Source organism: Cyrtonyx montezumae, unplaced genomic scaffold (genome assembly GCF_038088225.1).
Source record: "Cyrtonyx montezumae isolate F1298 unplaced genomic scaffold, pur_monq_1.0 scaffold_12, whole genome shotgun sequence".
NCBI lineage: Eukaryota > Metazoa > Chordata > Aves > Galliformes > Odontophoridae > Cyrtonyx > Cyrtonyx montezumae.
In genome coordinates, this window is record NW_027071848.1 from 11,276,622 (window position 1) to 11,293,715 (window position 17,094).

The 17,094-nt window shown below is 41.0% G+C and overlaps 2 protein-coding genes across 3 annotated transcripts in view; one reads left to right on the forward strand and one right to left on the reverse strand.

The window, feature by feature from the left end:
• Positions 1-336: 336 nt before the first annotated feature.
• On the reverse strand, positions 337-12,553 carry DCUN1D5 (defective in cullin neddylation 1 domain containing 5). 2 transcript variants are annotated; one of them, XM_065730033.1, is made up of 8 exons: positions 12,404-12,553; positions 9,653-9,744; positions 7,530-7,600; positions 7,244-7,335; positions 3,245-3,353; positions 3,048-3,152; positions 2,132-2,234; positions 337-1,328 (listed from the first exon to the last, which is right to left on the reverse strand). In XM_065730033.1, exons 1-8 carry the CDS (start codon positions 12,490-12,492, stop codon positions 1,273-1,275), a joined length of 717 nt encoding a protein of 238 aa, XP_065586105.1. In that variant the 5' UTR covers positions 12,493-12,553; the 3' UTR covers positions 337-1,272. The 2 variants fall into 2 exon arrangements, with proteins under 2 accessions (XP_065586105.1, XP_065586106.1); XM_065730034.1 differs by lacking the exons at positions 7,244-7,335; positions 12,404-12,553 and having other exon boundaries at positions 9,653-9,668.
• A 234-nt stretch (positions 12,554-12,787) lies between these two features.
• The window catches only part of DYNC2H1 (dynein cytoplasmic 2 heavy chain 1), a 135,406-nt gene continuing 131,099 nt past the window's right edge, over positions 12,788-17,094 (forward strand). The window contains exons 1-3 of the mRNA XM_065730035.1: positions 12,788-13,024; positions 16,017-16,187; positions 16,797-16,932. Coding sequence (XP_065586107.1) covers positions 12,833-13,024; positions 16,017-16,187; positions 16,797-16,932 — 499 coding nt within the window. The 5' untranslated portion in view covers positions 12,788-12,832. The remainder of the gene's footprint in view (positions 13,025-16,016; positions 16,188-16,796; positions 16,933-17,094) is intronic.

Below are 17,094 nucleotides of genomic sequence, written 5' to 3' on the forward strand. Positions count from 1 at the left end.
AAGTCATGCCTGGCTTACGTTGTCTATTCTTATTTCAAGCTGTTGAAGCATTTGGCACAATGAGGCCTTGATTGCTGACTGGAGTCTCGTGGCATTATCACAGTCTAAACAATATAATATATAGTAGAAGATACAAATGCTTCATTCTTTCCTTCTATTTTGTTTTCTTATATTTACTCATTAAAATCCTGTTCCTTCTCAAGGATGGCATTCAGATTCTTGGGCAGAAAGGCAGAGTGACAAACTTCTACTGCATTTAAAGGTTGTCACAGAAACTGAGTGCCTAATCAGGCAATCACAGTAACTACTGTACTGAACACATGAATAACGGTAAAAATTAATTGCTTGTTTACATACAGGTCAAAAGCAGATGATTTAAATCTTTCTTACGTCACAGAAAAACTTCAAGAGAAATAAAGTCATGTTGTGAATGCTTCCAGTCTAAAACACATAAGAAGCAAAGCACAAAGCTAAGTCTTTCCAGCTTTCCCTTTTAATGTATAAATTGCACATCTTATCCAAAGCAACTCAAAGTCTAAGCTGAAGTACAAATTTGAAGCTGCAGTACTGTACCAGAGTATCAGTGACATCTGAAGTACAGGCAACTAGCTTTCCGCTACCCTGTATGTGTAGCCACATGTGTGCCCCACACCTCTCTGCTTAAGAAAGCATCTGCCATTAAATGCCACGCCACTGGGTGAGTACGGAACAAAACAAACAGAGTTTAAGGCCTTTATCTCCAGGAGGAGCTGAAAACTATGGCACAACCCATGATCAATACTTAATATGCAAGTTAACACACCCCCACCCAGGGCTCAAATAGCTAGTCATTCTTTCTAACATTTCTTGCACAAGACAATCATACCACCAGCAAGCAACAGTGCCAGTTAAGCATTTTTAAGGTCTCAATAAATCATATCAAAGGGCACTTTTGAGAAAGATAATCTTAAAGATTTGGTTTTAGAAATAGACACCACACTCACATTCAAGGGACATTCTTCACTTTTAGGCCTTTGTCACAAATCTGAATCTTTATTGTTCTGAAATAAATGCTATAAACATAAGACTCAAAACAAGAACTCCAACTTTCAGTCTCAGAAGAGGTGTGGTTCAAATGCCCATATCACATGTAACAAGAAAACTTCCTTAAAAAAGGAAAAAAATTACTGTAAAGTCTTTCATAAAAATGAAAATGCAATCCATTGTTTTTCTTATTAGTTTGTGTACAGACGGGCACCAAAAAAAAACCTTGCATTTTCTTTTGAATTCTTGCTATGACGCTTGACGAACTTTCTGCCATTCAACAAATTCATCCAGGAGTACAGGCCCTACAAAAGGAAGAAACTCAGAGTTATATCTACCAGTGTCTTTCCCACATTTTCTCTTAATACATGGAGGTTAAAATTGACTCTAGTCAACATCCACATTAACCCTTACAGCCAAACACTTCTGAGGAGCAAAGCCAAAGACTTATGGACACTTACGAAGAGGACTACAATCACTTCAATCCAAGGGTGGCAGGAATAACATTATACACTGAGCAATGAAAAAAAAGCATTCTTAATACACATAACAGCTGCACTGAGTTGAATGGAAAGTATCAAAATAAGAGTATACTCTAAAATGGGCCAAGTAAATGGGCCTCCTTGCTGGAGCTTCCAGAATTACATAATTGAAAATGCAGAACAAAATGGGATAGCCATTGCAATTCAGTCATAGTAGGCCTGACTATCAGTTAAGTGTAGACTTCAAGCTCAGAAATAATTTCTCAAGTACCAGCAGCTAGGCTACTTTATAATTTGACTGGAATTTAACATGTCTTCATGTAAAATAAGAGGTTGCTGTTTACAGTCTAGCTTACAGACAGTATTTTCAGGTAGTAAGCAGCTTTACTAGATCCTTAACTGGATATTAAGTTGGCTTAAGTACACTGTCATGCCAGAGACTTGCTTCTAAAATTAGTATCTGCAGTCTGAAAGTGAGTGGCTGTTTAGACAATTTATCTATGCATTTTTGGAAAATAATTAGTTTCTACATTCAAGTATTGCTTCTCTTTGATGCACTCACTTCTTATGCCAATTAAAAATGCTACCAATAACAGCTAAATAAAGAACATGCTACGATTACTTACATGCGCCATCTTCATCGTAGTTGCTAAGATCTGCATGGACGGTCCTGCTGAACTCTAACACATTGTACCACTGGTCCTTGTTCATGACTCTATACTTCGATTGCTATGGAAAAAAATTTCAAAACAATTGATATGATTGATATCAATTGATACCAATTGATATGATAATGCTGCACATTCTCTCCAGTTTCTCTCATTTGTAATCTTCAGTCAGTTCCTAAAAAAACAATTCTGTGGGCAACATTAGCTACTCTTCCCCTGGCTTTCCAGTTTTCAGGAGACTACGCAGCACATATTTCATAGTTCCAAAATGACACAGAATAGTTTCTTGAAAGAAGAGCAAAACTGAAATCAGTTCACCACTCTGAAGCTTCAAAAATGTTTAAGTTTTTCACCTTGCCCACAACTAAGGCATGCTTAGCACAGAATGAACAGCTACAGGAATCTTTTCTGCAGGATATAAAACAGCACTACTATAGGGACGTGTACTTTCCAACTTAGCACTGATTTTATGTGCCAAGCCTAGCATGCTGTGCAGTGTATATGCATCCACACTACTAAACTGCTCATAGCTAAGAAAGAACTTCCAGAGGCAGTCAGAGCTTCAGGTACTTACACATCATAACTACACAAGGCCAATCTGAAATTTAGCACGTGTAGCTGAAAAGACAGACTCTACTAATTTTACCTTCATAGTCTAATTAAGATGGAATTTTGCTGCTTTTGATTAGAGAAGGAGACTGAGGCAAAGTGATCTATGATGCATATAAGCACATCACTGTTTCAGAAGGAGCCTGAAGAAGGGAAAAGGAGAAACATGGATACACTCATGACCCAAACAACACAAGTCCCGAAATCTTTTCAGGAAACAGCCCAACTAGCATGCCATCATTCTAAAACTCAAGAAAGCACCTACCTCCAGGTACTGATAAAATACTGAAAACAGTGGCCAAGTTCTTCCAAGCAGAAGTGCTAACATTGATTTTGCAGTATCAATATCAAGACTTCGCTGGTCTTTGTCCTAGAGTTAAATAAAGAAAGCACAAGAACACTGAAGTACGCATTCACTGAATAACTAAAATCAGAACTTCTCTAACATCCTAGTAGTCTTACCCTTGCAAAATCAAAGGCGTATCTGTAGATATTCTTAAAGGATGAAATGTCGTTCAACTGTGACCGCAAGAAGTCAAATTTACTCTGTAACTTTTCTGTACAGTCACACCTTAAAATAAAGGAGAACAAATGATGTTAGAAGTTCAAAACAAAGCATCTGGATGATGAAAAACGCCAGGAAGTGTAAAAAAATAAAATAAAACCACTAAAATGCAATCAGCACTATCACACGAGTAACACTGTGAAGGTGACTTGGACACTGGACATGCACCTTACTGAAATGATGATTACTGAGGTTCAGCAAACAATTTTTTTTTAAAATATCAGCAATATCAGCCTTTTTAAATCCATCAACTTCTAAAGAAGTCTCTCTATGGCACACCCATCAATTTCTTATCTTTCAATCATTCAGAAAGTTTGAGGACAACAGCACTCAATATACGTCGAAGTGATAGAGCTCTTACAGCTGGATTCTGTTCCATACACATCTGGGAAACAAAAAACAAAAACTAAAAAACACTTCCAAGCCTGTACCTGTTAGTAGCAGGACTCAGCAGGCACTTAGCAAAACTTACTGAGGTCTGGAAGTGGTTTATGACTGACAAATGCAAGCCCTGATAAGCCTACACTACCTGGACTAGGCAGTAGCTATTAAACTGAAAACTCACAAGCTGAGCAAGAATTTACTGGTCTGTTAGTTGGCTTGAAAACACTTTGGCAAAAACTCTTTTTATTACTAACCCCAGGAAGGAAAGTCTTCCTGTACTTTACCTAGCAATCGTTTCATAATAATAAAAAATTGGTTAGGTTCACCAACATTGGCACTGGTGAATGTAATTTACTCATGTAAACCCCATGGGAAAGGCACACTCTAAAGGAACAGTTGTTACACTATAATATTTTATTTTTATAAAATAACAGCTGTGTTGGGTTAAAAATAATCTACCTTATCCCATACTCTGTTTGACAGAAATAATACTTTCAGAAACACAGAGAATATATGTGTAAATACTTCCTCTGGTGTACATGCCTGTCTCCTGGCAGCCTGCCTCTCAGGGAGCAGATTCCTTAAGGACTTGCACCAGCAGCCCCCAGCAAAAGGCATTTCAGGAGTCCTGCAGCACACTGCTAAGATGTCACACTTTGATGCAGTACTTTCCCTGCAGCTGATATTCCTGTTCCTCAGTTCTGCTAGCCCATGCACGCTCATATGCAGCTCTGTCTCTATCAGAACAGCTGCAATGAGAAAAACATAGCCATTCCAGCTGGTGGAGACTTACTGCTCAGTGGAAGCTTTCCATTATCGTCTCTAGCAGCACCAAGGTGTAGCAGGACAAAGTCCAAGCTAAGATCAGTGCTAAGACTATTAGCTAATTAGGTTGCATAATTAAATTATAAGAACTTATGGTGCTTACATTGCTAACAAAATAAACAAGTCAGTAGAACTCAACTGAGATTATAATACACACAAATGACAGTATACCTACATTTCCTACTAAACACTTTATTTTAAAGTTGCTCAAATATTTGTAAGTGTAAATATAAAGTGAGAATGGTATTACTGTCTGTTTTTGGTAACGCCAGTCAGTATGGGTACCAGCACTGACATCTTTGTCAGCAACACTGACAGTGGGTCTGAATGTGCTCTCAGCAAGCCTGCCAGCAACACAAAGCTGAGCGGAGCACTGGAGGAAAGGGACACCATCCAAACAGACCTAACAGGCTGAAGAGGTTGGCCCATGAGAACCTCATGCAGTTCAGCACTAACAAATGCAAGGTTTGGCACCTAGGCTGGGGCAATCCTAATCACGAACTCAAGCTGGGCAGAGAACAGATTGAGAGCAGCCTTGATGAGACAGGTTGATGAGAATTGATCACATTCAGACACATACTACTCTCAGGTCTGATACAGGGACATGTCTCTTAACTTCCACACCCAGCCAGAGATTCTGTTCACATTAGTGCACCAGGGAGTTTCCAAACCACTCTTTTACAAGTACAGCTGAACAAGATGACTGAGATCCACGAGAATCAAGTTTTTATAAGAAAACAACAGAAGAAGTGCCAAGACAGCCTTTTATTAACAGCAAGGGTAGTGGCAGCCTTCATAATGCAATGCAATGTTTTACTTTGTAGGTCTGTAAAGCCCACACCTGATGAATACACAAATGTCCTTCTCTGCTACTTGACATATCCCGAGAGGTCAGTACTTGTTATTCAGCCTCCAATGACTTGAAAACAAAGTGTAAGTAGTCACTTACTGAGAGCTATTCATTTCATCCTAACAAGGCATCTAAAGAGCTCAAATAAATCACACAGCTGAGGTGTTCTGCTAGCAATGAGAAGGGCTTCAGACATTCAGATGGTTAGTTTAGATTCAGGGAAGCAGCTTTCATATATATGTAAATGTCAGGGATCATGCTACCAACATAGCTGGGGTTGGACTTGATGATCTCCAGAGGTCCCTTCTAACTCCTACAGTTCTGTGATTCTGTGAACATGACAAACTAGAATCCTCACTTCTAAGTAAAATGAACTGCCTTTTAATGCCTGATCCACCTAAATTTTGACAGTAAATACCATACCACATGCTATTTTTCTCCTTTCCTCTATAAGAGGAAATTTAAACAGCATATCACAAAACCACAGATTAAAACAAACAAACCTAAAAATGAAGAGTGCTACTTCAAGATTAAGCCATCCTAACGTTGGCATTTAATTGTAGCCAAGAGCTCAGATTTTGATGTCTTCAGCTTTAGGTGCTACGATTCATGCAGCTCTAGTTAACCAACTCGTAAGAGTAATTCAGTCAGTGTGACACTAGGCCTTGGTGTACACTGAATGCCACCTTACGTTGCAGTGCATTGACCAGATCTCCAGAAACTACAGTAAAAGCTTAAGAAATCCAGACGTTGCACATTAACCACACATTCAGGTGTCTTAACCTGGAGCTGAATTCGAACCAGTGCTGTTGATGCAATGTACATTGCATGGCTTTCCATGCGTTTTGAAATAAGGATTCTGTAGTATAGATCAGACAAAATACATGCTGGGCTTTTAATACTTGCAGTGTAATTTCTTCATGCAAAACCATAATAATGCTGTGCAAGAATACAGTGATACTACTGGTCTAATAGTGTAAATCCTTTTCTTTCAAAATTTCTGTCAAACCTCTAAAAAGAACCTAGAGTCCCTCAACCCCTGCAGAGTCTTTTATTATGATCTCTCATTCCCAGTAAGCACAAGGAACACAAGTCTACAGATTTATGCTTTTTTAAGTCACTGAGTCTTCAGTTCCTTCGTGTGAGTGCCACAGGTTTATTCAGGTGCTTAGCCTACAGCCTGCTACTGGCACAGAATGCACTGTTTTGTTTCCCGAGTAACTTTTAGGCCTAGGTAGGTGCTTCAATTATGTCTGTTTATGTAAAAATGCACAGAAGTAAAACACACTTTTTGGTCTTAAACACATTACATCTATAGGATAACAAGTTCTACTCTTAAAATGAAGACTGGATTCATAACTACACTAGATTATTTCTCTCTGTAATAAGTCCACATTATTGGCTCTGAAGAGCTGTCTATTCCATGCACGTCTGTGCATACCTTCCGCTAGACTGGCAGATTTTTGAAGCCTTCCAGTTGGGTATAAAATGTAAGTCCTCATCTATAAAGCTCTGGTACAGTAACCGGCTTCTCGGAATACCAGAGCTGAGATAGAAGCAGATCTGAGATCTCCATGAACACGTGTCTGATAACTGATATTTTAACATGCCATCAAAACTTGGTTAAGATTTGACAAAACTTTTAATGAAGTCATGAGATTCCCAATCTGATGAAATGAAATAGCTGGTGACTGAAACCAGACCTAAAAACCAAGAGCTTCTGTGACGTATTGCCGACATATGAGAAATAGCAGGCAAGATTCATAAAGCTACAGGTACAAAAATTTAATAGAATGCTCAAATTTGATATGTAAAAAACAAACAAAAACCCTCTTACTGTAATGAGGTCATCCCCTTTAACCATTCTTCCTTGGTAAAAAATCCCATGCTTTCAGCCTCTAGCTTCCAGGCTAAAACTAACATAATAATCTGGTGGAAACAAACAAGGGGAAAAAGAAAAGGAGTTAGTATGTAAGAAAAAATTGATTTCTAGACTTCTATGAAGAAAGCTCCAAGCATTCAAACAAGATATGCAACTCCTTGCTTACTGAAATGAAGAGCTGTATGCAGAACTAAGTCTAATCCAGTAAAAAAGTATTATTAGTATAGTGAAAGAAACCTACATTTTCAGGCTCAACACCAATGTCTTCACAGAATTTTTCCATTCCTTCAGGCCCTACAACATCATCAGGACCTTCAAAACCAAAAACAAACCAAACTGAAATAGGAGCAACATTCAATGAAATATAAATTACATTTTAATTACCATATTTCAAGGTAGAAATAGACACAAATTAGACAACTTTTTACACAAGCTATCCTTAAAAACACTGCATTACTTTAGTAAGCATTTTTTGTGTTAGAAGCATTACATCAGCTGCAACACGCAGACAGGTATGAAATACTTGTCATCAATGAAATAACCATCTGGACTAAAAACAAAACAAATAGAGCATTGTTGGGAACTGCCTTCCCAGAATAGCATGCAAGATACTTTATTTTTCTTACGTAGGTTTTCATAAGTATCCACTGAACTTCACACTGACACAGCTAAACTCAGCAAGGATCATCTCTGCCCTATGACAATGTTCTTCAAACAGTTATTTTACCAACACAAAAGCACTAGTTCTGTCTGACTTACTGTTACGCATGCTACTCCTTCAATACTGCTATCCTTATGGGTTTGCACTAACACAGCAGATAATGATACTTACAATAAAATTTAACTCCTTATGAACTAAACAGTTACAATAAATCTGAAAAAATGCTAGGCATAAAGCAATATGACTTGACCAGAACAATTAATGTTGTGCTGCTACCTTTCACTCTTAACATGAAGCATCCCTAAAAAGGCAGCAATACAGTATATTTAAAGAGCATATATGGACACACTGCAAAATGCATCATTTCTCTGAATCCATCTTGTTTCAGCTATTCTTGTTAAGCCTGTTCCAAAAACTGCTACTTCTGGGCAGCCAAGCATTATCAGGGGGCTTGTTGATATGCTATTTTGTACATAACTGGGACCCTGATGTTAACACCATTTCAATGAACAAGAGACTGTGTAAAAGGTAAAGGCTGTGGGCTCCAAAACAAAATACCACACAATATTTTTTGGCAAATCTTGCTACTTAAAAACAAACAAACAAATAAATAAATAAACAAAAATGCTGTTCTGTCTCTCTGTTTAAATGACAAAGAGATACAACATATGGCATATTTAGAATACTGGTTAACTAACAAGTATAATTTCCTACGTTCAACAACAATAAAATTTATAGGCCTTAACAGATTAAAGACATTTGAGTTACTTGCACATAAGAAGAAAACCAACAGAACAGGGAAGAAATTTTCCACAGGAAAGACTTCAAAACAGTATGCCTCAAGTCTAATCGAGAAAGCAGATTACTAGAATCAAGAGTAGTTCATCACTCTGGAAGGACTATCAGCAAGGTATTGGTTCTGAATCATATGCTCAAACCTGTTCCTGGAAGATAGAGAACCAGCTCATATCTTATTAAGGAGTGTGCCAATAAAGAGTTTTAGTCACCAAGTAGTTATGATGGACTTCAGTTAGTGACTAGATAAGAAATGAAACTGATGATGGTTTACAGATACAGAATTTCAAATCATATAATTAGTAAATAAACTGGGATAATTTTTTAATACAAGCTGCAATATACATTAGACATTTACTCATGGCAGCTATTACTTGGGTAGCAAGTTAACTTATTTGCAAGAGCCTACTTCTAACTGTTGTGAATGAGACAGTTGTTATTTATGACATCAAACATGTTAGGACAGATTCCCAGCAGAACCAGTACAAACATGTATCAACATTTTTCTAGAAGATGAAAACATGGAGCTAAGGTCATTAACTGTTATTTCATTATCATTCTGATTTGATTACAAATCACTTTGGAAGTAAATTTCTACCACAGTCCCAGCTTCTCGTTGTCCCTTTCTAATCAGCAGTAGAATCACTCAGTTTAACAATATCAGTTATTTAATTTTGAAGAATGGTGTGGAAAATTGTGAAGCACAAAGAAGAGAAAAATGTAAAAGAGAATCAACTCTGAGCACGTGTTCATAAAAGCCATGTGAATTCAACTGTACTTGACAAGGAAGTCAATGTGGACATGCTTATGTTTCTGTGAGGACACAAAGTAAAACACAAGTAATATTTGACACTGATTTGTTTTAAACAAAGCCATTCCATTTTGAATATGAATACATTGCATATTACCTGCATATTCATGAAACCATGCTAGGCACTTCTTGCTTGAAAAATGTTCCTCTCCACTTATTACTTTACCAGAGGCTTGTGACCTGCAATAGCTTATAGAAACAGAAGGATAAAAAGTGTTATTTTAATATGAGAAACGGGAAGCCAGCTACCATCTGTTTATTTTTACTTCAAATTAAATCAACTGTTTCACGAAGTCAATTTACATAAAAAAGCTGAATTTAAGAGGCAGTTGTCCTATTTCTTAACACTCACTGGAACAAGAAGCTACCTTGAAATGCAACCTTCCCTTAGCCTGATTTAATCCAACTACTAATTCTGCTGAGATGACAAAATACTGTTACCTGGTAGATATTAAACCAAAAATCCACACGCAGATGTTCAAAACATCACTGCTCAGTAATTCAAATGCGTTATCTACTTTTATATAAGACTTTAACATTGGTCTCTAATAAGCAGCATGGTCTTCAGTCAAGGGTGCTGAATATGCACAGATCTAATTTAGGTCAACAGGAGCTGCCGAGTTTGACAGATTTAAAAGTCAGGCTATTTATATTTAAGCACCCAAATCTGGGAAGAAAACTCGGTCAGATTGTTATATTAAACTTGTTATTAAATCTCTAAGTTCTATGGCTGTTTGGTGCCCGTACCAGAAAAGTAATATACAACCTATGGAAAGACCCAAACAGCTGTGCACAACAGCTCCCACCCCCACATCACCTTCCTTACGTGGCACACTATCCTGTTTGCCTAGGATGTACAAGTTACAAAAACTGACTTTCCTTGAAAGAATGCACAAAATACATGATTGTTTCCATTAGAAACATGACTACATGAAAAAATCTTTATGCAGTATGGAGTTACAGTGCCTTTACAATGTCTTCTCTCAAACACAGAGTACTTCTAGAACACACTAAGATTACCTTTAAGAAAGAAGTGACAAGAGATGGTATGAGAGGACTGAAAACTAAGCAGTGCTGAGACTGCCATTTTGAAAAGGAGAATGTCAATTTCAGCTCCTATGAATGGCTTGAAGCTCCCTCAGGAGATAAGGCAGAGGTAAAATGAAGCCTTATGTTCTGAAAACTACAATTCAGGACATACAAGACAAATATCCAAATGCCACCACACAAGCCACTAGAAAGAAGGAGAGCCACTGCATGTAGGTTTCAACCACTTTGGTGTATATCTATTTGCAATTACACACTCCATTAAATAATACTGGTAATATGTCGCCATATGTAAACACTTAATTAGAAATGTTCATATCATTACCATTTTGTGACCAGTTAATATGAACGTTCATTTGCTTTCTCATAGAGCTTCTTTTTTTTTTTTTCAGGCAGCTTTCAGAAGGTTTTTTTCAGGTCAAAAGAAATAAAGATTGAAATTTTGGTTATCAGTAATCAAGAAGTGAAACTGGAACAGTTGCAGAGAAGGACTATGATGGGCAAGGAAATTGAAAACCTGTCATACAAACCAGAAGAATTTAGATTGCTTAAGAAAGTAAAGCATCAAAAAACACGTGTTCTTGCTCTGAATGCTCCAGGAGGTGCAACCATGAGAAGAAGCACCAGGAGAAGCATGACTTAATGGTCACTTCCAACTTCCAACAGTTCTATGACTCCATGACAATGCCAGCAGCAGAAATGTTATTAAGTAGTGGCTGTGAATAAGTTCAGACTGCAAATAAAAGATCAACACGCACAGTAAGTGCCCTCTGAAGTAGTTATCCACACTGAACGCTCATCACAAAATAGAAGCTGAGGTGCTCCCGTGTTAAGTTCAAGTTTGGTCAACCAAAGAGGAAGAGTGTATGCTGCAGTTTCTTGCAATAGCCATTCCCGTAGCACTGATTTCATAAGCCTGTTGTATTCTGATGCCTTCAGGATGTTTACTGTAACCACGACACTTCTATTACGCTTGGAAAGCAATAAGAGATGGAGAAGGCCTGTGGCTTCTTACACAAAGCCACAAGGGATGCTCCTCTTGCTACACTGTACCATTCTTATGGCCATTTTCAGGCAACATGACTTTGAGTGGCATCTTTGTGCACTGTCAACAAGATCCTTTTGGATCCAAACGGTGAGACAACATCTGGAACAACGTACCAAGTTCTGGGCTCCTCAGTTCAAGAAAGATGGGGAACTAGGGAACTTTACAGAGACCAGTGGAAGGCCACAAAGGTGATGAAAGGCCTGGAAAGGCTGAGAGACCTGGGACTACTCAGCCTGGAAGAGACTGATGAATGTCCTACAGCTGTCTATAAATAACTGAAGTACAGGGCTCAAGTGGACAGGACTAGGCTCTATCCAGTGACATGCAGCAACAGAGCAAGGGACAGCAGAAAAAAGCAGAGCAAAATTAGCTCCATAAAAACATGAGGAAAGGCAGAGCACTGCAGCAGGCTGCTCTGGGAAGTCTACTCCGGACAGTCAAAACCCACCCCGGTGCTTTCCATTGTGTCCCACCGCAGGGAACTCCTTGAGCAGGAGGTGGGGACTAGGCGATCTCCGCAGGTCCCTATGGCTCCGCGATCCTTCACAGTCCCACGTTTATTAAGGAAACCTCTCCCGATTTCGCTTTGGGACACACCCACCCTTTCACTACAGAAACGAGACACGAGCCGCCGCGCAGCGCTCCTGCTGCGGTTCCCAGCGGTGGCCGCCAGCACCGCCGGCCACAAAGGGGCGGCCGCTCCCCGCCCGAGACCCGCAACCGGCGGCAGCCGCCGGAGGCCGCGGACGCTACCTGCCGAGTTTATACTTCTTGAGGCCGGCCTCGTCCGCCGCCGCCGCCGCCGCCGGCCCCGACGATTTTCTCTTCTTCTTCACCGGCATCGTTCTGCCTCGGCCGGGGGCCGCCCCGCCGCCGGGGCTCGCCGCCTTGACCCCCCCGCTCCGGCCGCTGGTGCTCGGCAAGAACGGAGGTGCGAGCAGCCCCGTCCCACCCCGCCGCGCTGAGCCGACCCTCAGCGAGCGCTGCGCCCGAGGTGGGAGCGGGGAGCCGGGCGGCAACAGCACCCAACGGAACGGCGGCGACCCGGAGGCAGACGGCGCGGACACGGAAGTGACAGCGCCGCCGAGGAGGCGGGGCTTCCGCCGAGACCACGCCCACGCCACTGGCCGTCGCCATAGAAACGCGGCCTGGCGTTCCGAGCCGGCTACGGTATCCGGAGCTATGGGCGCGGAGGGAGACTCGAGGAAGCGCTTTATTTCGGCCACGGCCGCGAACTACTTCGGGCTGGACCCGGCGGCGACCGCTCCCGCTGCCCTGCGCGCCCGACCCGAGCTGAGCGGTTTCCTCGACGACGGCAACGAGTTCGTGTTGGTCGTGCAGCACTCGGGCGGGCGGCTTCGCGCCTCCAACAAGGTACAGCCCTAACCCCGGGCCGCGGCCGCCGCGCGGTGCGTGGGATGAACAGCGGCGTCGGGGACGGCCCGGCGCGGTGCGGTCCCGTGTCCCATGTGTCACCCGTGGGTTGCGCTGAGAGCTGGGAACTCGTGGGCTGCGTACAATCGTACAATGGCTTGGAAAGAAGCTTAAAGGCCACCCAGCCTACAGCCGCCCCTTATCCTGTTGTTATCAGGCAGTCTTTCTTCCTAAGAGGATGATCCTCTGGACCCAGTGAACAGCTCCGTCTTTGTTGAGCTGTACGCACCAGGCCTGGATGCAGGACTCCAGGTGGGGCCTCATGAGTAGAGGGGGACCATCACCTCTGTCTCACTGCTCAGAGGTGGCCGCCCTGCTGCTGATGCAGCCCAGGATATAATTGACCTTCCATAGGTTCATAGGATCATAGGTTCATAAGTTTGGAAAGGACCTACAAGATCATCTAGTCCAACCATCCTCCTATCACTATCCCTACCCAACTACTAAATCAAATCGCTTAGCACCTCATCTAAACGCTTCTTGAACAGCACTAGGGATGGTGCCTCAACCACCTCCCTAGGCAGGCCATTCCAGTGCCTGACCACTCTTTCAGAAAAAAAGTTTCCTCAGGTCTAATCTAAATCTTCCCCGGTGCAACTTGTGGCCATTCCCTCTCATCCTGTCATTATTTATCAGGGAGAAGAGGCCCACCCCCTCCTCACCACAACCCCCCTTCAGGAAGTGGTAGAGTGCAATAAGGTCTCCTCTGAGCCTCCTCTTCTCCAGACTAAACAATCCCAGCTCCCGCAGCCGCTCCTCATAAGACTTGTGCTCCAGATCCCTCACCAGTTTTGTTGCCCTTCTCTGAACACGCTTCAGGGCCTCAATGTCCTTCTTGTAGTGAGGGGCCCAAAACTGAACACAGTACTCGAGGTGCAGCCGTACCAGAGCTGAGTACAGGGGGATGATCACCTCCCTGCTCCTGCTGCAAGAACACACTGCTGGCTCATGTCCAGCTTCTCCTACACCAAGGACCCCACTGTTCTCAAGGAGTTCTTCACCATGTCTGGTGGTACAGACTGTCAAGCCTAGTGCTTGTGACATTCATACATGAATGAGCACAGATCTATACCAGTTTTTGTGGTGTGCTGCTTAGCTGCTGTGAGCAGCTGTGCAATATGTAATGTGATGTAATGCTCTACCTTTAATCTCACTGAAACAACATAGAATTGGGGGAAATTCATAGCAGTAGACTTCAGGGTAAGAAATTAAGCGTAATACTGTCTGATAAAACTGGAAGCTGTTCTTGCTGACCTTCCATTTCTTTTAAGAGAAGTAAGTTCACAAATGTTTCTAATAGCAAAGAATTTGAGATTTCAGTTGGTATATCTTTTACTATTGTTCAGTAAACGTTTAAGAACATTATTTTGTTTTAAGGATTCTTCTTTACCACAAATTTCAGTTCAAAACTTTGAGGAAATGTTTGGAACTGTGGCCCAGAAGTTGGACTGTGAAGGTGACAAGAGCTGTGGAACAACTTAAATTTTTACTGATGAATCATAGAATCATAGGGGTTGGAAGGGACCTCCAGAGATGGAGTCCAACCCCCCTGCCAAAGCAGGTTCCCTACACCAGGTCGCACAGGTAGGCGTACAGGTGGGTCTTGAATATCTCCAGAGAAGGAGACTCCACAACCCCCCTGTGCAGCTGTGCCAGTGCTCCGTCACCCTCACCGTAAATAAGTTCTTGCGCGCATTTGTGCAGAACCTCCTGTGCTGCAGTTTCTGTCTGTTCCCCCTTGTCCTGTCTCCACACACTGCTGAAAAGAGTCTGGCCTCGACACTTTGTCCCCCACACCTCAGATATTTATAAACCTGGATCAGGTCCCCTCTCAGTCTTCTTTTCTCAACGCGAAAGAGACCCAGTTCACTCAGCCTTTCTTCATAGGGGAGATCCTCCAGGCCCTTCACCATCTTTGTGGCTCTGCGTTGTACTCTTTCCAAGAGATCCCTGTCTTTTTTATAATGGGGAGCCCAGAACTGGACACTCCAGATGAGGCCTCACCAGGGCAGAGTAGAGGGGGAGGATCACCTTCCTTGGCCTGCTGGCCATGTTCTTTTTAATGAATCCGAGAATGCCATTGGTCCTCCTGGCCATGAGAGCACACTGCTGGCTCATGGTCAACCTGTCGTTCACCAGGACACCCAAGGTCTCTCTCTACAGAGCTCCTCTCCAGCAGCTCATCCCCCAGCCTGTACTGGTGCATGCAATTATTCCTCCCTAGATGCAAGACTCTACACTTGTTTTTGTTAAACCTCACCGGTTTCTGACTGCCCAGCTCTCCAGCCTGTCCAGGTCTTGCTGGATGGCAGCACAGCCTTCAGACATGTCAGCCAATCCTCCGAACTTGTATCATCAGCAAACTTGCTGAGGGTGGAGGCATGCCTTTCTCTTTCTTTGACTGGTCCACAGAATTGCAGCAGAGCTCTGTATCTGCAGACTTGGGCAGTCAATATTGAATATTTAGAACAGTATTTTCTAAGTTAAGCAGTGTAAAAATGTGACAAAAAAACCCCAGAAAAAAGTAAAGGTTTAAATCCTTCTTGTTCAGTCTTCTCTATGCACAAGAGTGGGTTTCTGTTTTGTCCACAGAAAATGGTAAGTAAAGCTTTCAGTATAAAAAAACAGGTGTTTGTGGATATTTTATGATAGAAAAGGTATTATGTGCTCAGTGCTGGAATTTACATTTAGTGTTCCTGTCAACTCAGGACGGACTGTAATAAATTTTTTAATTTTTCTGTGCAAATTACACACTACCAAAATGTTATCAGAACCCATATGTAATAATGTGGTATTTTCTATTATTTTTTTCTAGATGTAAAACATTTCTTTAAAGAGTAATCTAGTATAATAAGCAGACAGTGACAGTTTTCTAAACGAACGCTATTTTTTTTGTGTATGTGTTTTATTTTTCCCCCCTTCATTATTACAGATCGAAGCTATTGATTCAAAGAATAATGTGCTGGTGTTCTTTAAGCTGCGACCTGATGTAATTACAGAAGATAATCTTCACAGTAATATCCTTGTGTCATCTATGCTAGATTCACCAATTAACACCCTTTATCAAGCTGTTCGACAAGTCTTTGCACCACTATTGCTAAAGGTGAACAGTATACTGATTTAAATGGTCTGTACGTTTAAACTGAAAGATCAGAAATCCATAATATATCTTAACTATTATGTCATACATTTTTCAGTGTAAAATGTTTATAAAGAGCCTAAGTAATGAAAGACAGTTCTAATTCTGAGTTAAAGAAGACACTTTTCATAAATAATATAATGGCTATATTTTGTGACTTTAACAAACAGAATTTCAGCACTTTCATGTTTTTAACTTCTTTCACATCTCAACATTAATAAAATTTTTAGAAAACACAGTAACTTTCAGTATTTGATTCTAGCACTTTCCAGATTCTACTGTGTAATCACATTCTAAATGAAGTTTTCTTGAAGAATTTTGAACATGTTCAGTCCTTTTATAAATCCAACAGTTGACTTATAAATTTGTGATTAAAAAAATGGCACTGCATTATCCTGAGTTTATAAATGAGAAGGAGAAGATGCTTTTCCTTGACATTAAGGAAGATAAATTGTAGTGTCTCATCATGTGGGTGGCTGCCTTCTATCTCTGAGTTTGTGTATATATTTCGATTATGGGGAAATAGCAATAGTTCTGCCATCTGAGTCACATCTTGTGACATTTTTATTGTAGGATGAGAAATGGAGTAAAACTTTGGATCCCAAACTCCAGAAACTTCTAAGTGAGCTTGAAGCTGGTTTGAGTACTGTGCTCAGAAGATCGGATCCTAGTTGTACAGGATCAGAATTCACTGAAGATGATGTGCAAGGTTTCTTTGTCAATTATGCTTTCTATAATTAGTTATCATACTATTAATACCACTAGTCTTGTAGTAATCAACATTACTAATTATATTGCTATAATAAATGCAATTGGTTTTAAATTAGAAGTAAATAATGGTTGGATAGTTTGAATCTTCAGTCTTTATGAT